The sequence below is a fragment of the Anabrus simplex genome, chromosome 2, assembly GCF_040414725.1.
Source record: "Anabrus simplex isolate iqAnaSimp1 chromosome 2, ASM4041472v1, whole genome shotgun sequence".
Classification (NCBI taxonomy): Eukaryota; Metazoa; Arthropoda; class Insecta; order Orthoptera; family Tettigoniidae; genus Anabrus; species Anabrus simplex.
In genome coordinates, this window is record NC_090266.1 from 328,877,511 (window position 1) to 328,903,848 (window position 26,338).

A 26,338-nucleotide genomic window follows, 5' to 3' on the forward strand; every position below is an offset into this window, starting at 1 on the left:
GGTGCCCTGTGTTACGTTAATACCATTGTATTATACTTGATACAGACCCAAACTCTTAAATTTCTTGTGTTGTGTTTTAAAATGTATTTAATTTAACAACCTTGTCTTACTTACTATGTGTATTTATGTGTTATAATTAATTAAAAATGCCTTAATAATTAGCCAGGTACACATATTTGTTAAACTTATCATTTACGGATTTTTTCGTGGGGGTACATTGAACATTGGTGAAGGGTATGATCTCATAATAGTTTGAGAACCACTGCTATAAATTGTTAAAATTGACCTTTGTATTTCGGGTCTGAATTTTATCTTATTTCGTTGCAGATGTTCGGAAAGGGTGGAAATGTGATTGTTGGACGATAAATCGAGAAGTAGGTGAAGGCTACAGCCATCATGGATGACCGCACCATTGATCTGATCTTCGCGGGCTCACTGGAGAGTCTTCCTCCAGTTAGCTCCAAGATCGTCAGAATCTTTACCAGCTCCACATTTACAGGCACGTATAAAACTGGTTATTAATTTGTCTACTGTGATCACGACAGTCATGTGTCTCTGGATTCTTGTTCTTATCTGGATGTGTTACGCCAGATGGTGAAAATAAATTGGTTGTGGCTGTTCATAGATTGTTTCTCAGCTTTGTGAATACATTGGCAAGTCTTCCTGAGTTTATGAGGGATAATAGTGATGAATAAGTCAGGATCAAACGCACGTTCATACATTTATTACTCAGTACAGTCAGCTTCTCCACAGCCATGCGATGGAAATTATTGTCCTGCTCGTTGAAACACTACACGCCTTAGATGTGTTACCATTTTCCCCAAGAATATGAAAGTTTGAGGGCTTTAAGTCGAGACTATGTAAAGGATGGCGAACATTTCTGCCAGGGAAAAGTTTCCGATGAGACATTTATGGCCGGGACGATGTAGCAAACTCTCCATCTTCTGTTCTTCTTCTTCTCCAGCTGATCCCCATAGTTACTCTTCAATTGTCTTTTACTTTAGTTTGTAATCATGCTACTTGAAACTCTCAGCAGTTCAATATCCTTACCTACAATTTCTATTCCTTATATTACTTCATCGAGCCGAGTGGCTGCAGGGGTCCGGGTCACGTAGTTGTCAGCTTGTATTCGGGAGATGGTGGTTCGAACCCCACTGTCGGCAGCCCTAAAGATGGTTTTCCGTTTTTTGACCAGCCAAATTCTGGGGTTATACCTTAATCAAGGCCATGGTCGCTTCCTTCCCACTCCTACCCTTTTCCTGTTCCGTCGTTCCCTTATCTGTGTCGGTGCGACGTAAAAGCAAATTGTCACCTTACTTCTCACTCTTCTCTTGCCATTCAATTTATCTTGGTTTTCTCCACCCCGATACTCATTATCGGTTCTTCCAACATCTCATTTAGCCTTTCTGCATCAGGCTGTTCTCGGACTTACCTCTCCTCGGACTTATCCTTTCCTCGTATCACAGTTTCATCAACAAGAAGTATTGTGTTCATTCTTGTACCAACCTTCAGTGGATCATCCACCACAGTTATTATAAAACATAATGAAGGCCATGCGTTTAATAGCTACCCGCACGTGGACTGCCCAGTTTGGTCGAAGCGGCGGCCGGGCGCTGGCGCTGTGGAGGCCATTTTGTGATCTGCCGAACCCTCTTAGTACCCTGAGATACTCGCCGCCCGATACACTGAGAGCGGCAGGCTGCCTGCCCTCGACTGCAATGCTGCGAGCCTCTGCACACCCAGTGTTCATGCTCATATGCGGCGCTCAGTAATGTTGGTAACCGCTCGCCCTTGCTCGGGCGTGAAAATGTAGTATCGTACGCCTCTCGTACGGTCCTGCCGGCCTCGGCAGCGGTCGAAGTGGAGATGTGACGATGGATGGTGAAGGGACTATTTATAATTTGTAGACCATAGCTCTCACGATTGATACAGAGTAAGAAATGGATTTATTTGTATGTATATAAGCTCAGCGGACAAAAAGAAATATAGTCACCCTAGTGCGCAAGCACAGATGGTCTTTTTTTTTTGCTAGGGGCTTTACGTCGCACCGACACAGATAGGTCTTATGGCGACGATGGGATAGGAAAGGCCTAGGAGTTGGAAGGAAGCGGCCTTGGCCTTAATTAAGGTACAGCCCCAGCATTTGCCTGGTGTGCAAATGGGAAACCACGGAAAACCATTTTCAGGGCTGCCGATAGTGGGATTCGAACCTACTATCTCCCGGATGCAAGCCAGATGGTCTTTAAGCCCGTACAGATGGCACAGCGAACGAAGCCCGTGCTCAACCGCACGCACACTGCCTCTACATGAGCATAAGGCAGTAGCGATCAGTGAGACCTTGATGTTCCAGGCGGACAGAGTACGACAACATGGGTAGATGTAAGGATGTGATAGAATGGAAAAAAGGGACAATCGTCTTTGGCCGTGTCCATGACCATACGGTGCGCGAAGTTGCTGGATTTGTTGGTGTTTCGCAGCGGACTGTTCAGCGTGTCGACAAGCAGTGGTGTACTACACGTGGCCACAAAACACGACGTCATAATGGTGGTCGAGAAAGACCCTGACTGAGAGGGACTGGAGACGCGTTTCACGGCTTGTGAATTAAAATCGCTACCAAACCCGACAGGAATTGCTGCAGTCAGTGAATGAAGGTCCATCCCAACCTGTTACCGAGAGAACTGCATGCAGTGAACATTTGGAGTCGGTCACTTCGCAAGAGGCCATTGCTCACACAGGCACATAAAGCTACGGGTCTTCAATGGGCTAGAAAACCATAACGTGAACAGTAGCGGACTGGCGGAACGTAGTGTGGTCTGAAGAATCGCGTTTTTGCCTGTATTCCAATGACGCACGTCATCAACTGCACCGAAGGCCAAATGAAACATTTCATCCTGGATGTGTGCAAGGTCAGGTTCAAACTGGAGATGGGTTTGTGATGTTTTGGGGATGTCTTTTTTATCATGGATTGGGCCCGCTCAGTGATGTGACCAGTAACATGAACCAGCATGGTTATTTAAACATTCTGGAAGATCAGGTGTTGCCTGCATGAAGAGTATGCTATTGATACCCCGATTTTTCAAAATGACAACAGCAAAGTTCTTCGGGCTGGACGCATATGTGACTGGTTTTATCAACACTCCCCATCTCTTACATCTCGATTGGCCTGAAAATTGACCTGACTTGACCCCGTTGAAAATCTCTGGGACATGCTGGAACAGCGGGCAAAACGCCAACATCATCATCCCGGCAATTTGGTGTAACTGCGCGATCAAATCCTCAGCGAGTGGTTTAACCTGGATGTGACGTACCTGTACAACCAGGTGGACTCACTTCCTAACCGAATTCTGGAGTTTATCAAGTCCAGAGGCGGAGTTAACAATATTAAATGATGCGTGTAATGATTTCTCCAGGGGTGACTAATTTTTGTCCGGTGAGTGTAATATGTTGAGGTTAATGTTGTCAATGTTTATTCTTTTGTATAAAACACTTTGTGTTTACTATTTTGTGTATTGGTGTTAACGTTCTGATTCTCAATAATGAAAAGTTGGTTATGAATATTGAAATCTGAATAAATTATTACCGATAACGTGTATTTACAACCTAATCAACAGATTTGATAACATATGTGTTCAAACAAAGCAAGAGGAGACTGATAATTACTTATGGCAGAAATGGAGAAAGCATTGAATGTAAGGCCTCTGATATGATCACAAGAAATAGAGCTGCTTATTCTTCATCTAGTTGTGTTGGTGATCGTTCGGGAAACGAAATATTTCTTCATCTACCGACATTGGAATTACATACGTATGACGGGGAAATAGCAGGTTGGATATCATGATGCTCACAGTTCTCACACACTGATGAGAGTCAGTCGTAAGTAAGGAGGAAATCAATATATCATTCAAACCTCGAACGAGAATTCACAAGCACGCGCGTTTGTTGTGAGCTCCCCTCCCTCAGGTGAAAATTACGGAAAGGCCAGTCAAGCACTTAAGTATAGATTTGGATGTAAGATCTCCTTATCGGTTATTGTGTACGGGAGCTACTGAGTTTAGATACGGAAAGGAAGACATTTTGCATGACAACCTAGAAACTCAATTACGGGCACTAGAAGCAATAAATGCCTTCTCGGTTAATTATGGCGCATTATTGTTTCCTCTGCTCGCAGACATATTTCAGGTGCGGCTACGTTCCAATGAACCCAATAGGACACTGAAGGAGGAAATGGATAAATTAATGATGTTTTTAAAATAGGGGTGGAGAAAGTTGCAATGGCAAAGATTCAGTCCCTTTCCTATAGCCAGGGTAGGAATCTAAGGGAATCGCATGATACGGACAAAGTTAATCTTGCTTCTGCGATCGATCGATCTTGTTAGTCTGTTCATTGAATCTGACTCAGAAGCGTGTAAAGGGGGTATCATTATTCAACAGAATGTCTCCGTGCACAAAAAATATATCTTGAAGACAGAAAAAGTGTTCTGTTTAATGTTAAGTGCGGTTTTGCTTGCATCAAAGCAAGCCATTCTGCTTAGCAGTGTGAGCATGATGTGTTATTTGTCGTGAATGACATGTACTATTATTATACCAATCTGTTGAGAAGTATCAACCAGAAGAGAAAGAATGTGTTGAGGGAAAGAACTGTGGGAGCAAAGAAAGGAGGTTTCCTTTTTCACTACTTCATCTATTGATAGCAATGTGTCAGCTCCCAAACGGAGGCCTATCTGCAGACTCTGTTAGTTTACATTAAGAATTGTGACAAAATCAGGAAGGCCAGGATTCCAACGTTCGTATATTACTTGTAGTTTTGTCGAAGAAATGAACTACTCTCCGACTGGAGAAGAGAATATTATCCACTCTCTTTCTGGTGGTAAGCCAACAGGAGTAGTTAAGCACAGGTGCTATAAAGTGCACTTACTCAGGTTAAGCAATAAATTTGCAAGCGATTTCGAAGCTTTAGACCAGAGAACAATTGCAGCTGCGATTCCCCCAGGGAAGAATTCTGAAAGAACACATTCTGACGTACCGGTACAGAGTTTCTAGGTCACCAGTTGACATCTTGATAGGTTCGGACCTCACGGGAAAGTTGTGGACGGGTAAATTAAAAACTCTACATTCTGGACCGGTAGCCATAGAAACCTGTTTAGGATACAAGGTAACGGGGAAGAAGTGTACACCATGGGAAAAGGTGATCTAGCGAAGCATCCAAGTATTGCGAATGCAGTCACTGCACTCAGTATTACTCAGCTACCTGTATCTGATTTATGGAAAATGGAGACCACTGGGATAATACATCCAGTAGAGAAATGCAACAAAAGAGGAGAAGAGGACGTCAGCACTAAGATATTTAAAGTATACTGTAAATTTTTTAGATGGCAGGTTTGAGGTACGAGGCACGTCTTCCATGGAGAAGAGATGCTCCAGACCTTCCAAACATTCGAGGGATCGCAGAAATCATATTGATTCTAATGACCCGAAAATTAAGGGCAAACCGTGGACTCTGTGAAGAATAAGACACCATTATACGAGATAGGGTGACAAAAGACATTGAGGAAAGTGCGATGGATCTATCTACTGGACACTACCTTACTCACCGTCCGGCACTGAGGGAAAATAGTGCAACTACGAAAATACTCTTTTGTATAAAACTCTCTGGGTTTACATTTCTGTGTATTTTGATTCTCAATAATAAAAAGTTGGTTATGAATGTTGGAATCTGAATAAGTTGTTACCGATAATGTGTGGTTACAACCCAAACAACACAGGTACCTGCTATGTTTGGAACAAATGCGGCGGAGGATCCGAAAAAGGATTAAACAAATGAAAATTAAACGATGCTTACGTTAAGAAAAGGTGCAAAGCGTTGCATGCATTGAGAAAAGGTGCAAAAAAGTGTAACCAAAATACAGTTAGGGGTGTTCATGTAATGTTTTCTTTGAAAAAAAAAAAAAACAAGCTAATTTGGGCATTTTCATAGCAAAAAAATAAAAATAAGGTTCAGCGGCTAAAATTCCTACATTACGGCATTTATACGTTACAATTCTCCACTATAGAAGCTACATATAAATGATACATATCATTCTTCTTCTACTTCTAAATCTGTTTACCCTCCAGGGTTGGTTTCTCCCTCGGACTCAGCGAGGGATCCCACCTCTGCCACCTCAAGACCAGTGTCCTGGAACTTCAGACTTTGGGTCCAGATAAAACTGGGGAGGAGGACCGATACCTTGCCCAGGCGGCCTCACCTGCTATGCTGAACAGGGGCCTCGCGGGGATGGGAATATTGAAAGGGATAGACAAGGAAGAGGGAAGGAAGCGGCCGTGCCCTTGAGTTAGGTACCATCCCGGCATTGGCCTGGAGGAGAAGTGGGAAACCACGGACAACCACTTCCAGGATGGCTGAGGTAGGATTCGAACCCTCCTCTACTCAGTTGACCTTCCGAGGCTGAGTGGACTCCGTTTCAGCCCTCGTACCACTCTTCAAATTTCGTGGCAGAGCCGGGAATCGAACCCGGACCTCCGGGAGTGGCAGCTAATCACGCTACACCACAGAGGCGGACATCATGAATTACTACGAAATACTATTAGCGAAGACGTGTTCATGAAATATAGGGTCATTACGTCGTTTTGGTTTTGTTCGGGCAGTAGTGCAGTTTCTCAGTGTAGCGTGACTGAATTTTTTCGCAATTAATTGCTTTTTAGGATTTAATGTTACTAATTTAGGAACTTAATTTCTGAAATATTAAAAATGAAGAAAACTGTGTTGGAAAATTCGTTGAGCACAAGTATTCACCAATGTACAGTATTTATTATTATTATTATGGCAGGAGGGTACTCGGAATGAGGAGATAAAGGCTAATTTAGGAATGAACTCGATGGATGAAACTGTACGCATAAACCGGCTTCGGTGGTGAATTGAGGAGGATAGGTTACCTAGGAGAATAATGGACTCTGTTATGGAGGGTAAGAGAAGCAGAGGTAGACCAAGACGACGATGGTTAGAGTTTCTAACGATTTAAAGATAAGAGGTATATAGAACTAAATGAGGCCACAACACTAGTTGCAAATTGAGGATTGTGGCGACGTTTAATAAATTCACAGAGGCTTGCAGACTGAACGCTGAAAGGCATAACAGTCTATAATGATAATGTATGTATGTATGTATGTATGTATGTATGTCATTCATTAATCATTGCTCCGGTGGAGTGCGACAGGCTTCGGCAGCCGGCACAATTCGTGTCCTCGCCGCTAGATGGGGCTTCATTCATTCCATTCCTGACCCGGTCGAATGACTGGAAACAGGCTGTGGATTTTCATTCCATTATTATTATTATTATTATTATTATTATTATTATTATTATTATTATTATTATTATTATCTCCTTACAGATACAACAATGGAGAGAAACACACTCATGGCTCAGTGTTACCCCAAACTCAAGGATTACTGTCGAGAGAAACATGGGTTGGAATTCCAGGTGAGTTCATTGATTATGGATTTAAGATCGAATGATCCTTTTGTACAACATAAAATTATTTTTGGCATTTTCAGGTTCGTAAGTAAGATTCAAAATCACGTTTATATTAATATATTCTCAGAATATCGATGATGGCTAAAGTACAGACTGGGCAAGAGTATGGTTCGACATTCTTCGAGGACCCGTGTACAAAGAGTGTTGGAACTGCTCTCTAATAAAATAGAAGTCTTCATAAGTATTGGTCTTATGAAACATGTACGTTGCAGAGAAACAGTTATATGCACGTTTAGGCATAATAGTATAACTTTCAGAGCAAAAAGAGACGTTTTTCCTTAAGAATGGCGGCTGGAAACACGAAAGAATTCTGTAAATGGAGTCTCCCAATGTTGACGGCGACTATCCTACGAAAATCGTACATTGCGATTAAGAGCCGATCAATCTGTTTTAATATTCTAATGTGAACTATTGGGATGAACAGATGCTCATTTGAACTGAAGTTATGTGCCAATAAACACAATTAATAATAAATTTTGGGTCTGCCCAGTCGAGGTGAAAATATGTGCTTCTTTCCCCTGGAAGGATGCGAGTTCGTTTCCCCACCATATTTAAAAGGAAGACTTCTACTTCTGGAGTTCCAAATGGACCTGACATCCAATCATCCCATAAAAACGAGTAGCAGGCTAATTCTTGAGGGGAAAAAATGCCCGGACGTATGTTCCACTTGGCCACAAGTCTTCATAACTTGTACTGAAATGGCTTTGCTTTGCTTAAAAATGAAATTTACTGGAGTGTGTAAAGTTAAATGTATGCTTACTAAGAATTAAAACAGGGAAACATAAAATGAGCTTCCAGAATATTTCAGCTATTATTTTTTTGTTTTCATTCCCACCAAGAAGGGGTGGGGTGGGCCACCTAGAGGGTTACGTCCTCTATCTGGCCAACAGATGCAGGCGGGATGGGGAGATGCGATGAAGGAAGGAGGTGGGTATAAGGATGTGAAGAAGAAGATGGGAGAGGATTTTTTGCCTGTTGGCTAAGTGTTTTGTAACTTAAATTTATTTTGTTGTTTACAATACTGAAAAAAATATTTGTTTGCTTGGTCGTAGTTTGTTCTATACAGAAATAGTAATATTATGTACATATTTATCATACAAACACCATTTTTAAATAGTTTATAAGTGTTTTTAATAGGTACATACAGTACAGTCTACAGTTTTAACTAAGAACTTGCTAGGAATTTTTCTATTGCATCCTACGCCTAGAAGTGCAGGTATTAAAACAAGCAATTAAATTTAAAAATATGTTACTGTGAAATAAATTTGTTCTCCTGGCACACTGCCAAATCTACCATTAGTATAATTTGAGGAGCTATAGTGATGGTTTTAGAAGTTAAGAAGGATGAAGCTTATTTGCTACAGTGAGAGAGCTGTGAGTGATTTTGGACAAAGATTTCGAGTGGTGTGAAGATGAAATGAGAATTTAAGCCTGAGTGAGTGGTTGAGAAATGAAGGTTGAATATTTGGTTTGCCCCGGCTTGTAAGTGATTAAGGGCTAAAATCTGTTATAGGGATGAATATTGAGTAGTGAAATAGTTAAGGAACGGATGATATCATCAAATGAAGATGGTGAAAAAGGGAACATTTGGGTGATGTGGGCATGTCTACGGCTCGTATAGGGGCTCTTAGCTCTGGTTTGGTTTTGGGGAGATGCAGCGTGGCTTCTGCAACGACGTGAGTACACTTGGTAGAAAGAAAATTGGTTACATGCTCTCGTCGTGTGCTGAAATTCACGGGATGTTATTTTATCACTGTCCGTGGGCATTTGAAAATGCCTAAACAACGTAAGAAAAGTACCAGTAGGTTTGCTAGGAGGATGAAAAACTTTCTGGTCAAAATGCCGACATTCTAATTACCAGGGTCATTTAGGACCGAAAGTAGCCGGGGAGGTTTGTTAAACATGTACTGTAGAATTGTTACAGAATTGGTCTTTGTAATTCTGTGTGCAAGATATTGGAGCTGCAGCACTCAAGTATAGTATTTATAGATCCCACGGGCACTTTTGCACGACTTGCACCTCTGTTAAATCAGATACCGCGAGCTCTGCTGCAGTTGTTGCATACACGTTGAAGTAAGTCAGCTGGAAGTATTGATTGTGCGGTAACCTAGAGGTACCTGATGGAGACTGTTACCGCTCCTCCTCTCCTAAGCTATATATGGAGGCTATTTAACTGCACTCGTCCTACTTTTATTACATTCATTAAATAAGCCTATTTTATATCCATCATTGCCTGTTATGTACCACGTGAAGCCGACGGAGTCGGGTCGTATTATTACGTTCACTGCACACTCACTCCTTAGTAGAAACAATACTCAGACCGTCACTCAACAGGCATATTGGAGAGCAAATTGTCGGGTCACATTTCATTTGTATGCACTATTCGGGCGAGTGTGAATATCTCTGAACAAGTGGTTGTTCCTGTGTCGACTTAAACGCTGAGAGAATATCACAATGCATTGACGGACTGAAGTACAACAAACGCAAACACTGAACGCGTACCATTTAGAACCCTTTATTTTTTCTGAACTTTGTAATCTGTCACTCTACTTATCTGAGTTCTGTACCGAGTCCTTAAGCTGTCAGTTTAATGAACTGAGTTTTCTACTATATCCATAAGCTGTCAATTTCCGCTATGTCCGTAACCTACTAGCCTACTTAACTCAGTTCTCTATTGGACCCTTAACCTGTCAGTGTACTTAACTCGGTTTCCTACTGGCGATGCGCGCTACATGAGCCCTGGCATTGTCGTGCATGAGTACGAATTCAGGACCAACACCGTACGCAGCAACCAACACATGCTGTAGTAGTATCTACTCGATGTACCCCGCAGTGGTAAGATTACCACGGACGACGATAAGATCCGTACGGCCATCAATATTGATGCCCCCTCACACCATCACAGAACCTTGTCCGAATCGGTCGCCTTCCTGGACAACATTGCTCACCACGGCGTCTCCATACATGTTGACGTCCATCACGCTGTGTCAGGCGAAATCTGGACTCGTCTGTGAACAACACAGGTCTCCATAGGCGAAGTTGCCAGTTGACGTGGGTACGGGCAAACAGAAGGTGCGCTCCGCGATGTTGTTGCGTTAAACGGGGCACTCGAACAGGACGTCTGGGTCGTAAGGACACTTCTCTTAGGGTACGTCCTAGATGCACGCTGGTTTTCTGAGTCAGACAGTCGACGACGAGTCGGCATAAGTATATCCTTCGTTCCTAAGCGGGACTCGCCATAATGCACCTGTGTGCCTGTGCACTGGTAGTCTGACTCAGATGTTTACCGGAATGATTAGTTCATTCTGGTTTCAGACAACCTGCCGCGCAGGCTGTTGATTTTCGTGTTGAGTGTGTCTGACATTTTGTTAACGATGGATACCGAGGAAGAATGGGGGTTTTGTGGTAATTCGCCCAGTTTTTCGTAAGCCTGTGTTCAATTTTTAACAAAATAAAACAAAACTTATCCGAAATCATTCTGAAATATTCGAAAAATCTCTTTTCGTCGGCAAGTAACTGTGAAAAAAGGTGTTTGTACTCCCCGTAAATAGATCTTAAGTAATTGGATGTATATCACTTCTCATTCGTTTTAACTTGGTTGTACCGGGCGAGTTGGCCGTGCGCGTAGAGGCGCGCGGCTGTGAGCTTGCATCCGGGAGATAGTAGGTTCGAATCCCACTATCGGCAGCCCTGAAGATGGTTTTCCGTGGTTTCCCATTTTCACACCAGGCAAATGCTGGGGCTGTACCTTAATTAAGGCCACGGCCGCTTCCTTCCAACTCCTAGGCCTTTCCTATCCCATCGTCGCCATAAGATCTATCTGTGTCGGTGCGACGTAAAGCCCCTAGCAAAAAAAATAACTTGGTTCTAACCTTGTCGCTTAGCAGTAATAGAGCTGCAGCCTGTTCTCTTGTTAGTTCCATGCTACACTGATCAGTTGTATCTGATATCTTTTATTTTGTGGCAGCTCTGTCTGCGCTGGCAACCAGCTTTCATAAAGGCCACATCCCACCTGCCGCTCGGAGTCAGACAGTCAACGCCGACTGACTGACTCAGAAAACCAGCGTGCATCTTGGACGTACCCTAAAACTGTTCCTTACTGTCTGATCAGACACCGTGACTACAGTGACCCTCCTGAGGTCTTGTTGCAGTTCTCTGGCAGTTGCTGAACGACGCCGCAACGCACGGTGGTCAGATATCGGTCATCCTGTGGGGTTGTCATGCGTTCACGACCTTGTCCAACCCTCCTTGTGAACTAGCCTGTCTCATTGCAGCGATTCCACGAGCGTTGAATAACTAACGGAGAGACATTGAGATCCACAGCAACACGACGCAAAGTCCATCCACCGGGCGAGTTGGCCGAGCGGTTAGGAGCGTGCAGCTGTGAGCTCGCATCCGGGAGATAGTGGGTTCGAATCCCACTGTCGGCAGCCCTGAAAATGGTTTTCCGTGGTTTTCCATTTTCACATCAGGCATATGCTGGGGCTGTACCTTAATTAAGGCAACGGCCGCTTCCTTCCCATTCCTAGGCCTTTCCTGCCCCATCGTCGCCATAAGACCTATCTGTGTCGGTGCGACGTAAAACAAATAGCAAATAGCAAAAAAGTCAATTCTTCCTGGATCAAAGTGAAAGCCCTTTCGGCTTGAACCTCGTTAAGATGTCTCATGGGATGTGCTGGTTGACGTACAACGTGCCTCAAATGACCGCAGTAGTCTGTGCACCTCACAACGCCACACGGACGCACCGCTATTCACTTTGTTTTGAGGGGTCACCTGACAGTGTAATGCATGGCTACGCCTACAGATGGAGTATAACTTCTATTTGACAAACCGTGAGTAGCTAAGGTCTCAAGGTAAGCTGTATGACCATTGGAACCCCATCTACCAAATTAACGTTCACATACTAGATGTTACAAAACATATTCCTCTAATTTTCTTGAACTGTGGATATTTATTTAAATGTTCATGTAAGTTCTTATTTATTTAAAAACCAGTCTCCATAACAAACATCACTTTCTCATCCTTGCGTCACCGAAAATGTTCGGTGTGTTAGTGTTGCCTAAGAGATAATGCAATGGCATAATGAAGTCTGCATACATGGATTCCTGTAACAATTAATTCCTCATAGCAGTAGCTTGCCAGGAAGTGACTCCTATAGATTCCTAGTCAAAGGATTTACGGTTGCACAGCATTATTGAGGAAGTTTTGGAATTAAAGTAAATTTTCTACAATTCTCTCATTTAAGTTCCTTTATGAGACCTCAGTGATTTTCATCTTCTGTGTGCTGGTGTTGTATCAATATTGTATCACATCTAATCACATGCTTCAAATAATTTTTAAAGATAATATGGATAGTAGCTCAGTACATGCACAGGTTCCAAAGAATATCAGTATGCTGTGTGCTCTCTTTGGGGATCATTACATACTTGTATCGTCAAATGAGGATGATCTTAGAGCGATCAAACACCTCCCCCCCCACCTTGCAATATATGTTGATACGCCCATTGTACCTGCCGATATAATTGCACATGGATTCTACGTGCTTCTATAGAACATATCAGGTGTGCTAGCCTATCGAGTACCATCCATGTTCAGCGGTCGTGTCGGCTGGGAAAATTGTCAAACATCTTTAACAGTAAGCTGAGTAGCACGGATAACTTGCGGGCGGGCCGTTATACTGCTCGAGGAGATCATCGGCTTCCTATTACAAGAATGGTTACGGAACGGATTGACAGTACTAGCTGTACCTGGCGCCGTGCAATGTTTCTTCTGAAAACATCAAAGATGAACTAGAATAATAAATTAGTAGCTAAAATATAAATGAAATCAGTTTGTTATCGATAAATAGTATTTATTTATTGAACATAAACAGGCGATTAGCCCCGATACATGTTCACAAAGCCCCTTTCCATACACGAACAACTAACAACAAAAGAAAAGGAAAGAAACACGAGACTCCTTGGGCATGCTATGAGGTCCATCAGATACCCTTGTTATCGATAATATAATCGCAGATTTATGATGTTGGTTACATAATTATTTCAGAACCTCTCCTCACGATAAATAGTAAGGACTTTGAACAGACTGGTTCTGCGCACAGTCTAAGTATCTCTTGTAGTTATGCAGTATACTGAGTCAGAAGAAATCAGAGTCAAGAGCCTGACGTTCGGGCGTGGAGACTTCCTGAACATAACCTCTTCTACTAAATGCTCCTTCAGCGGTTCATCGATAGATATCTGTCATGTGAGGTGAGGAGAGGATGGTAGCAACTCACGTGTGCGTCCTAGTATTATCGTGCAAATTGCCGATCCCTTTTCACAGGAACTGAGGTATTTTTCTACGACATTTTAAGCGGTTATTTCATCATCATCATCATCTGTTTACCCTCCAGGTTCGGTTTTTCCCTCGGACTTAGCGAGGGATCCCACCTCTACCGCCTCAAGGGCAGTGTCCTGGAGCTTCAGACTCTTGGTCGGGGGATACAACTGGGGAGTATGACCAGTACCTCGCCCAGGCGGCCTCACCTGCTATGCTGAACAGGGGCCTTGTGGAGGGATGGGAAGATTGGAAGGGATGGGCAAGGAAGAGGGAAGGAAGCGGCCGTGGCCTTCAGTTAGGTACCATCCCGGCATTCGCCTGGAGGAGAAGTGGGAAACCACGGAAAACCACTTCCAGGATGGCTGAGGTGGGAATCGAACCCACCTCTACTCAGTTGACCTCCCGAGGCTGAGTGGACCCCGTTCCAGCCCTCGTACCACTTTTCAAATTTTCGTGGCAGAGCCGGGAATCGAACCCGGACCTCCGCGGGTGGCAGCTAATCACGCTAACCACTACACCACAGAGGCGGACTTAAGCGGTTATTTTCCCTTCAAATACAGAATTGGTTCATCACTGTTTGATCATTTATTGCGAAGTCTTTTTTTGAATAAATGATATTTGTTCGTGGCGTCGACCTATGAAGATCTTTTGCCACTACTTTCACAATTTGAGAGGAACCTGTCTGTAACTGGAATTGCGGAAGTGTAGAGTGTTGAGTCCCCGGGCCAGGGATATTAATCAGTTATAATTAAAAAACAGTGACCCCCCGGGAATCGAACCCGGGGCCGCCGGGTGACATGCGAACACGTTGCCCCCTACACCGCGATTGCCAAGTCTTACATCTTATGCTGGGGCAATACTCTTGAGGTACGATGAAGTGGTCTGAGAGGAAGCGGTGGTGTATCTGCTCTGCTTTGGCGGGAAAGTGGAATGAAATGGGAAGTGAAAAACATGCGTTGACTACCTAAACATTCTTAAACTTGTTTACGCTAGTAATACTTCCTTAATCCAGATTAAAACCAAATATTCTCTGATGAAATACATTATGATTTTTTTCTTGCTGGTTTCGCTCCATACAAATTTAATGTTACAAACACATTCGCCGATGAGAAGTGGAGTTAAATGTTTTCTAATCATCATTACAAAACGTGTTTATATTGGATTTTTTTTTCAAGGGGAGACGTCAGTTGTATTCTAATACCCGCTCAGTATAACAAAATAGATACTTTGAATAACGTGCATTAAGATGCTATATTTACTTAACTTTCAACATTAATAAAAATGTTTTAACTAAATCCATGTTAAGTACGATGAAACATGAAATAGAAAATACGGCATGAGGTAAACATCTTATGTCAATAAATTGAAACTTAACATAGCCTACAATTCTCAACTTCGAACGAAGGACTGTACAGTAGAGACTGTATCATCGCAGGCGTGGTTCATTTACCCAGTAGGAATGGATTCAATTTCCTGTCAGAAAATCGAGACATTTTGAAATAGACTTTAATATTTTGAGAGGCACATGACCCTTGGATTTACCCAGTCTACAACAGAAATGAGTTCCTTGTTCCTAGGACCGAAGATCACTCTATCTCACTTGGTGCTCAGGTTACTCCACTCTTCCAAGGGCCTTCGTGGTCTTACGAACTGATGCCATGGACACTTCCTTGCAGCGGACTGGAACTAAGAGGGCTAGAGGGGGCTAAAGTGCTAATTGCAAATACAGGGTTATGGAAGCTGTTATTGAATGGATGTTTGTGCCGTCCTCAATGGCGCAGTCGGTTAATCGTTACCCTCCTGCTTCCAAGATTGTGGGTTCGATCCTTGAAGATATCGGAGACAATGCGGGGTGTTTAAAGACGATAAGTTAGCGTCTTTAGCTTCCAGCACGTTAATATCTCATGCAGAACAGTTCGACAAACCGTTGTCTCTCAAAATCAGTAGTAACTGAAGTGACGTTAAACGAATAATATTATTATTTAGCCTATAAGTGTGCATATAAACATTTCATTAAACAGAGTTTAAAATTTCTCTTTGGGAGAGTACACAGAGTAGAGCTGTATTTTCCCTTACATACCTTCCAGAAAACTAATTAAGCCTTAAACATACGTACTGGAATTAATTACCTAAGAGATAATGCAATGGCATAATGAAGTCTGCATGCATGATTCCTGTAACGATTAATTCCTCATAGCAGTAGCTTGCCAGGAAGTGACTCCTATAGATCCCTAGTCAAAGGATTTACGATTGCACCGCATCATTGAGGAAGTTTTGGAACTGAGGTAAATTTTCTACAATTCTCTCATTTAAGTTCCTTTATGAGACCTCAGTGATTTTCGTCTTCTGTGTGCTGGTGTTGTATCAATATTGTATCACATCTAATCACATGCTTCAAATAATTTTTAAAGATAATATGGATAGTAGCTCAGTACATGCACAGGTTCCAAAGAATATCAGTATGCTGTGTGCTCTCTTTGGGGATCAATACATACTTGTATCGTCAAATGAGGATGATCTTAGAGTGATCAAGCACCCCCCCCCCCCAACCTTGCAATATATGTTGATACGCCCATTGTACCTGCCGATATAATTGCACATGGATTCTACGTGCTTCTATAGAACATATCAGGTGTGCTAGCCTATCGAGTACCATCCATGTTCAGCGGTCGTGTCGGCTGGGAAAATTGTCAAACATCTTTAACAGTAAGCTGAGTAGCACGGATAACTTGCGGGCGGGCCGTTATACTGCTCGAGGAGATCATCGGCTTCCTATTACAAGAATGGTTACGGAACGGATTGACAGTACTAGCTGTACCTGGCGCCGTACAATGTTTCTTCTGAAAACATCAAAGATGAACTAGAATAATAAATTAGGACCCCATGGGCGATGTCTATGTTGCGTACGTAGACGGCCGTCTCTTGTATAAGGCATAACTAAACACTACGGAGCACCATTCGATCTTTGAAGCCGGGCTGAGTTGCTCAGACGGTATAGTGTTGGCCTTCTGACCCCAACTTGGCAGGTTATATCCTGGCTCAGTGCATGGTATTTGAGAGTGCTCAAATACATCAGTTTCGTGATAGCAGATTTACTGGCACGTGAGATAACTCTTGCGGGACTGAATTCCGGCATCTCGGCGTCTCCGTACATCGCAAAAGTCTCTTGTGGGACGTAAAGCCAATAACATAATTATCGATCTTTCAAATAATCCTTTTGGTGACAAGGTGCACGGTGCTTTTACAGTTAGAGTGACCAGCACTTGAAGGACAAGACAGTCAAAAAAGGGGGACATTCCACAATTTTGGGGGTCGGATACATTTTTAGCTCCGATTTTAAAACTACAGTAATTTTTTTAACGTTTTCGAAGGCATTGTGTTGCCAGTTTCTCTCTTTTTTTGACCCAAGGGTAATCTTACCGAAGTAATAACTAGGGAGCGGATTTTTATGTGCTAAAAATGTGAAAAATATTTATTTTTTATGTGCTGAAAAACTTTAAAATATGTGATAAAAATTGAAATTATTTTCCAGTAAATATCATATAACTACTCGCGCTCAAGAAGTAAATAAGTATAATGTTTTGTATTAGAATATGGTGCTACCAAACGTGCTCCTTAAGGCAAAATGGAGTCTGTGTATGGAAACGTGCTGTATGGTATATTAATTTTTGATATGCCAGAGTAGATATTATGAATGGTTATTTTTTTAAAGGTAATGTTTTGTTCAAATATGGCAAAAGCAACCTATCATCTTTGAAAAAATAGTACCAGTTCGTACTCACCCATCACACGCTGGAATATTAGTTGCTAGAAGTAGTCTCAGAATTGCAGGGAACAACAAAGGTCATCTCCAAATTGTCCATCACAGATGCATGCCGATTATCTCTAAAGAACGCCTTATACTGCGAAAACGATCGCTCCACATCACAGGCAGTCAGACGAGCATAGTTAAAGAGAGGAATGTCACCAACAATAACGCCATCAATTTCGCCAACATGAGCAGCCTCTAATACATTAGAAATTTGGCTCATTGTTTGAAATCTTCTGTTTTTCCTGAACAAATGTTGATAGTTGACCTTTAACAGTCCCTGTACCTGCGAAGCCGGGAGTGAATCTAATTTATTTTCAACAGCGCGCACTTCCTTCACTGTTTCGGACAACAGGTTAGTGGATTTTTCAAGTATGTCTATAGTTTTACACAAGAAGCATAGATTGGCAGATATAAACGCCAAATCATTTTTCAAAGAGCTGTCTTTTAGTATCTCAAGAAGAATCTCAATTAACGACGCGTCGGTTTTATCTAGCACATTATAACGGATGCAAAACTTTCGAAATCGTCTGCATAGTATACCACAGCGCTAAGCCAGGTACCCCACCGCGTAAAAATAGGCAGAGGAGGAAGCGCAAGATCCGGGTTTTTCTCTTTAAAGGGATCGATTCTTGAGGGTGCTTTTACGAAGACCTTTTTTTCCATTAGACACTAATTTATCCACTTGAGGATACTGAGCCCGCACAGTTTCACATAACCTGTGTAGAGCATGAACAACGCAAGTTACGTGTATCATTTTCGGAAAGCTCACCATAAGGCCTTCCGCTGCCTTTTTCATGTGAGCTGCACTGTCAGTAAGGAAAAGCAATACATGGTCGTATTTTATACCTTTTGGCCAAAGTAAGTGCATGGCTTCATTGAATAACCTAGCTACAGTGACATGGTTTGCAGCAAGCATTTCTTTACACGCTAGCAAATGAGAATGTTCGCAAGCAGTTTTGTCATTCTTCAACACACCAACTACAACATTTCCTACTTTTCTGCCACTTGAATCAGTGGTTTCGTCAATGCTCACCCACAGTTTTTCGCTATCACATACTGCCCGAATTCTCTGTAAAGTTTCTTCGTAACATTTTGGGAGATAGTTTTTCCTTAATGTGGATTCGTCTGGAGGCTCAAAATTAATGTACTTTGTTAGGAAATTTCTCAGTCCCGGATTATTTATTTTACCAAGAGGAATGTCGGCGAAAACAAATGCTCTCCACACATCTAAATAATACTGGGAATATTTAGATGGGCCTGCATTTGAAGTAGCTGGTTCAGCTATTAGTAATTGTCGCGAACGCACACGCGAAGCAGCCGCAGTATGCTTATTTCCAGACAAATGCTGGGTTACTTGAGAACGTTGATCTGCACGTACTGTTTTAGCACACGGTTGGCCAAATAATACTTTCCCATCGGTAGTGAAAATGCTTTTAAATTCCACTACATATTGTTGAAGACGCGATCTTGTACTCGACTTCTCTTTTGGCATTATTTTGCAGGTTACGACACACTCATTTACGGTGAATCACTGTTTCAATAAAAAGAATAGCAGCGGACACTGAAGGAAATATTTCTTATAAATCCATACAAAATCACACGACCACGGGAATGATATATGGACCCGAACAGCTAACCTTACTCTTAGGAGTGATGAAATTCCACTACCTAATGGTGGGGCAATATTCTTCCGAGTCTCCTATGTCGTAACGGAATTACGTCACCTTATCTCTCCGTGATTGCCTTTTGCTGATATTCTATAAACAAAACCCGAGAGGGCTGACTCATAAAGAATTGGAATGACATCATGCAAGGAAACATCTTGTGCAGCAAATCAAATCGCTGTCTAAATGTAACGACGTAGCCAGTGACCAGCAAGTTCTAGAACTTATGGAGGGAAGTCCATAAATAGCCGAAACATTCAGATACATTATGTTAAATACACTGTTAAAAACAATACCGTAATCGTAAAATGAAAATATGAGCATTATTTTATAACACAGAAGCATTTTCAATTTTATTGATCAACAAATATTGCCGATTTATGTGCTTATTATAGATTTTCTTAAAATATGTATTTGCATTTTAAAAATGTGAAAATATGTGTTTTTATGTGAAATAAGATTCAGTTTTTACACTTGGGGATGCACAATAGGAATAGTGAACTTCGTAACTTGCGTTAAAACTTACGCAAAAAAAATGTAATTACATAAAAATCCACTCCCTAGTAATAACATAGAAAAGTACATTTCACACATCGTTATTGTACAACTTCTTTTCTCTTCTATGGGTTGAAGACGCTTCATCTAAATGAAAACAGAAAAGTCAACGGTTACAGTATGTTTAGTTGAAGCTAGATGGCAGGACAGCTGCGTATTGTGAAAATTCGTACCGATGACAATAACACGAAAATTCGTTCAGATAGTAAACGAGACAATACCGGGACAAATGACGTCCCGCGCCGGACATTTTCAAAATACCTAAAAATACGAAACGGTTGGTTTCCCTAGTTGCGGTGTATGCTAAAGTCTGGCCGCAGATATTCGTGCCATTTAATCCTGCTGCGAGTGATTGATTGCCAGTGGTCTTTGATAACCGTTCTGGTGTCAAATTTGCTCTGATTTGTGCTGTTGAAGCCGTGTGGTCTGTCATTGCTACCCTTGCAACGCGTCGAACTTGACAGGCATCCGTACCACTTGGTGACCCAGAACCTAGTCTATGGTGTGTAGAAGTATTCAGTTGGCGACTGTTACAGACGTCAAGTTTAACATTTCTCCGTTACGTTTATCCAGTCGAACGGGTCTAGTTCCACAAATAAATCATGCTGTAAACGATGTGAATGACAACTACTTACATTGGACTGTTACAGCATGGCGAGCCTCGTTGAAACTCGCGTCCCAGTCAGGGGCTCAGGTGCAGAGATCACACTGGAAATGCATCATCATGTAATGAGCGATGGACTTGAAATGTGCATCAGAACATCTAGTACCAAACCTACCGGGCGAGTTGGTCGCGCAGCTGTGAGCTTGCATCTGGGAGATAGTGGGTTCGAACCCCACTGTCGGCAGCCCTGAAGATGGTTTTCCGTGGTTTCCCGCTTTCACACCAGGCAAATGCTGGGGCTGTACCTTAAATAAAGCCACCGCTGCTTTCTTCCAGCTCCTAGGCCTTTCCTCTCCCATCGGCGCCATAAGACTTATCTGCAGGCTTTCGGCACAATCTGCCATTAAGACCAAGTCGTCAACATAGGCCAGACTGCATACTACATTTTCAGCTAACTGAATCAATTTCATCCGTGCCTTCGCACTATGCTTCACCATTTCAGGTCTAATTTCATCTATTTCTGCTGCTTTATGACAATGGAGTTTATTTACCATCCTTTCCACTTCCTCAAGCGTAATTTCACCAACATCATATTCCTCCTCCATATGAGCTCCGTTGTTCGCGACACCACCATGAAGATTTCCTTTTACGTTGAGAAGATTTTCAAAATATTCCCTCCACCTGTCCAGTGATTCCCTGAGATCTATTATGAGTTCACCTGAATGACCCAAAACACTGTTCATTTCCTTTTTCCCTCCCTTCCTGAGATTCTTTATTACTGTCCAGAAAGGTTTACCTGCTGCTTGACCTAGCCTTTCCAGGTTATTACCAAAATCTTCCCACGACTTCTTTTTGGATTCAGCAACTATTTTTTTTTTTCGCTCTGATAAGCCTTCCTTTTACGCTTTCAAGCTGCTCTCACTTCATCATACCACCAAGATGTTCGCCTTTTCCCATCTTTACAATCAGTTGTTCCTAGGCATTCCCTTACTGTTTCTACTACAGCATCCCTGTATGCCACCCATTCTCTTTCTATATCTTGAACCTGCTTACTGTCCAGTGTTCGGAACTTCCTACAAGTTATATCAATGTACTTCTGCCTAAATTCCTCGTCCTGGATATTTTCTACCCTTATTCGTTTAGAGACAGATTTCACTTCCTCTATCCTAGGCTTAGAGATACTTAGTTCACTACAGATAAGATAGTGGTCTGTTTCGTCGAAAAATCTCCGAAAACCCGCACATTTCTAACAGATTTCCTGAATTCGAAGTCGGTTAAGATATGGTCTGTGATGGATTTGGTACCCCTATCTTCCCATGTGTAACGGTGAATAGCCTTATGTTCGAAGAATCTATTCGTAACAGCTATACTCATACTAGCACAGAAGTCTAGCAAAGGCTTCCCATTCTCATGAGCTTCCATATCTTCCCCACATTTACCAATCACCCTTTCGTATCCTTCAGTTCTATTTCCAACTCTCGCATTGAAATCGCCCATTAGCACTAATCTATCCTTGCTGTTGACCCTGACTACGATATCACTCAATGCTTCATAAAACATGTCAATTTCATCCTCATCTGCACCTTCACACGGTGAATACACTGAGACAATTCTCGTCCTAATTCCTCCAATTGCCAAATCTACCCACATCATTCGCTCGTTTACGTGCCTAACATAAACTATGTTGCGTGCATTAGTATTCCTGATAAAGAGCCCTACCCCAGACTCTTCCCTTCCCTTTTTAACACCCGTCAAATACAATTTATAATCACGTAGCTCTTCCTTATTTATCTCCCCTTACCCGAATATCACTTACTCCTAGCACATCCAGATGCATCCTCTTTTCTGACTCAGCCAGTTCTGCTTTCTTTCTTCCGTAAGCCCCATTTAGATCGATAGCTCCCCATCGAATTCCATTCGTTCGCCAAGTTGTTTCGAAGATGTCCCTCGCCTCTCATATGGGAGTGGGACTCCGTTACTCCCATAGGTCCGAGGCTTGCTTAAAATGTTCTGAGGTCGGTAAATTCATGAAATGGATGCTACCCTACTTACACATAGTCCAAGTGCGGATCTCTCCTCTAACGGGTTAGGGACCACCGGTGGATTGTATAGTCCTAGCAGCCTGAGCACAACGAAGGCCATGACTCAGAATATGTCCGAGATGCCCACTCCCATTCCATAGCAACTGGTATCCCGACTCTCAGGACCACTTACTAGGCCACTCAGCCTTTGCCCATGGTTCACGAACTAGGACGTGACTATAGTAACCCACACCATGAACCACAATTGGATAAAATCTATATATATATATAAAGTAGCTTGTCCTGACTGACTGACTGACTGATTCATCATCGCCGAGCCAAAACCACTGGACATAAAGAAATGAAATTTTGGGGATATATTCATATTATAATGCAGGTGCTCGCTAAGAGAGGATTTTTGGATATTCCGTCCCTAAGGGGGTGAAAAGGGGGGTGAAATTTTAAAATGAGTGTGTCTATATCTCAAAACTTTAAAAGTTTACAGATGTGAAAATTGGTATTTCGAATCTTCTTTAAAAATAAGGAAACACGTATTTTTTTGTTTTCAGACAATCCCAATAGGAGGGGTGAAAAAGGGTGAAAAATGGGTTGAATGCCTTTAATCAGGATACCGCTACTTATATCTCAGAAACTGAAGATATCACAGACCTCAATTTTGGTACTTTCGATCGCTGTCAAAAATAAAGAAACACATATTTTTTTGTTTTGGGAAAATCCAATTAATGCGAGGGTGAAAGGGGGGGTGAATGTTTAAAATGAGTGCATCTATATCTCAAAAGTTTTAAAGTTTAGAGATGTAAAAATTGGTATTTAGAATCTTCATTTAAAATAAAGGAACACGTATTTATTTTGTTTTCGGAAAATCCCAATAGGAGGGTTAAAAAAGGGGTGAAAAATGGGTTGAATGCCTTTAAAGAGATTGCTTATATCTCAGAAACTGAAGATATTACAGACCTCAAAATTGGTACTTTTGATCGCTTTCAAAAATAAAGTAACACATATTTTTTTGTTTTTGGAAAATCCAATTAATGCGAGGGGGAAAAGGGGGGGTGAATTTTTAGAATGAGTGCATCTATATCTCAAAAGTTTTAAAGTTTAGAGATGTAAAAATTGTTATTTAGAATCTTCATTATAAATCAAGTAACACGTAGTTTTTTGTTTTCGGAAAATCCAAATAGGAAGGGTGGAAAAGGTGAAAAAGAGGTTGAATGCCTTTAATGAGGCTACTTATATTTCAGAACCAGAAGATATTACAGAACTGAAAATTGGTATTTGGGATCTACTTTAAAAATAAAGAAACAGGTATTTTTTCGTTTTTGGAAAATCCAAATAATGGGGGGTGAAAAGGGGGGGTGAATTTTTAAAATGAGTGTGTCTACATCTTAAAACTTTAAACGTTTACGGATGTAAAAATTGGTGTTTAGAATCTCCCTTAAAAATAAAGGAACACGTATTTCTTTGTTTTCTCTAAATCCCAATAGGAGGGGTGTAAAAGGGTGAATAATGGGTTGAATGCCTTTAATGAGGATACATATATCTCAGAAACTGAAGATATTACAGAACTGAAAATTTGTAAATGGGATCTCCTTTAAAAATAAAGAAACATGTATATTTTTGCTTTTGGAAAATTCAATTAATGGCGGTTAAACAGGAGTGGCAAAATTGGGGTGAATTTTTTGAAAGACTATATCTACAGAATATCTGAGAAGCGTAAAATGTTACAGACGTAAAAAGTGGGTATTTGGAATCTCCTGTAAGTGAAAAGAAACATAGGTGATTTGTTTTTGGAATCTCCTGTAAGTGAAAAGAAACATAGGTGATTTGTTTTTGGAAACTCCACTTAAGGGGAACTAAAAAGGGCTGAAATTTTAAAATGAGAATTTCTACAGTATACCTTAAAGAACTTAACATGTTACAGAAGTGAAAAATGGTAATTTATTAATTCTATTAAAAATAAAGAAACGTGTATTTTTAGTTTTCGGAAATACCACGTGGGAAGTGGGGGGGGGGGAGTAAAAGTGACTGAAAATGGTGTTGAATTCTTTTAATTAGGCTACTGATATCTCAAAAATGAAGATGTTACACACGTGAAATTTGATTTTTGGAATCTGCTTTAAACGTAAACAAATACGTATTCTCGGAAAATCCAATGAAGGGGGTTTGGGGGGTTAAAGTATTGAAAAAATTAATTGACTTAATTGTATGAGAATACATACATCTAATAAAAACTAAAGTTGTTACAGACGTGAAAATTGGTATTTTGATCTCTTTTAAAAACAAAGAAAAGCGCGTTTTGTGGGGGGGAATAACCTTGGGGGGGGGGAGTGAAAAGGAGCTGAATTCCTTTCATGAGGACACATAAATCAAAAACTAAAGAGGTTAGAGTGGTGATAATTGGTATTTAGAAGATCCTTTACTATTAAGGGAACAAGTATTTTTTGCCTTAATATCACTTTGTGAGGGGGAGGATTGTGAAAGGAAGTTAAAAAAGTGAATTATTTTTAAAGGGATACATATATCTCAAAACTGAAGGTAATAAACGTGAACATTGGTATTTGGAATCTCCTTTAAACATAAAGAAACACACCTTCTTTTAATTTTTTGGGGGGTGGGGGTAAATAAACTTAACGGCGGTGGGGTGTAAAAGGCGGTGAGACCAATTGATTTTACTGTTCATAATGTACTTATAAGGAGCCTCCGTTGCTCAGGCGGCAGAGCGCCGGCCTCTCACTGCTGGGTTCCGTGTTTCAAATCCCGGTCACTCCATGTGACATTCGTGCTGGACAAAATGGCGGCGGGACAGGTTTTTCTCCGGATACTCCGGCTTTCCCTGTCATCATTAATTCCAGCAACACTGTCCAATATTTCATTTCATTTGTCACTCATCGATCATTGCCCCAGAGGGGAGCTTCGGCAGCCGGCACAATTCATATTATCGCCGCTAGATGGGGCTTTATTCATTCCATCCCTGATCCTGTCGAATGATAGGAAACAGGCTGTTGACTTTCGATGTACTTATTCTGATCATGAACCGATCATTTTTAATCTTTCCTGCGTACTTTTTCAACAGCCGTCTTTTCCTTCGGAGAACGTTCTTAGATTAGAGTAGATTCTCCTGGCATATAAATAAAAATTTAAACACATTTGAAATAAACGATAGGAATGATATTGACCGTCAAATTGTTCACCTCTATAATAAGGTCACTAATACACGGAGGTATGTCATTCGTATCGCCAGAAATCCCGCACACTTGCCTACGCGCGACAATGGTGCTGGCCACATTGTCAACAATGACAATTGCAGCAGATGTAATTTACCGCCAAGTAGCTGTGGGGTCCAGAACATATAATAGTAATAATAATAATAATAATAATAATAATAATAATAATAATAATAATAATGTTCTGGACCGTCGTCACATGTGCGGACCACGCTGGAAACGGGTCCTGGACGGCTAATGACTAAGAATGCAGTCCGTCCGCGGGTTCAGTAGGCTACCGCCAAGGCACCCAAGACGACACCACGACAGATCCCCTGAAGGATTTGATTCATATTAAAAATGCTTATAGGAAAAGATGGCAAAGATTTAGGGACCCAACTAACTGGGTGGAATACCTGGACCTAGCCCGGGAAGTACGAAATCGTTTGCTGGAAAGAAAGATTGAAAAATGGGAGGAAACTTGCCGTAATCTATTAGAAAACGAGTCAGATCGCGAATTTTGGCGGATTCTCGCAGAAAACTGGTCAGATTGCGAATTTCGGCGGATTATATATCTAAAACAATAAGCATTCAATTATAAATTTCAGTGTAATA

General features: G+C 41.5%; 1 protein-coding gene across 1 annotated transcript in view; it reads left to right on the forward strand.

Moving 5' to 3' along the window:
• Window positions 1-396: 396 nt before the first annotated feature.
• The window catches only part of LOC136863533 (NACHT and WD repeat domain-containing protein 2), a 638,416-nt gene continuing 612,474 nt past the window's right edge, over window positions 397-26,338 (forward strand). The window contains exons 1-2 of the mRNA XM_067139918.2: window positions 397-499; window positions 7,387-7,475. Coding sequence (XP_066996019.2) covers window positions 397-499; window positions 7,387-7,475 — 192 coding nt within the window. The remainder of the gene's footprint in view (window positions 500-7,386; window positions 7,476-26,338) is intronic.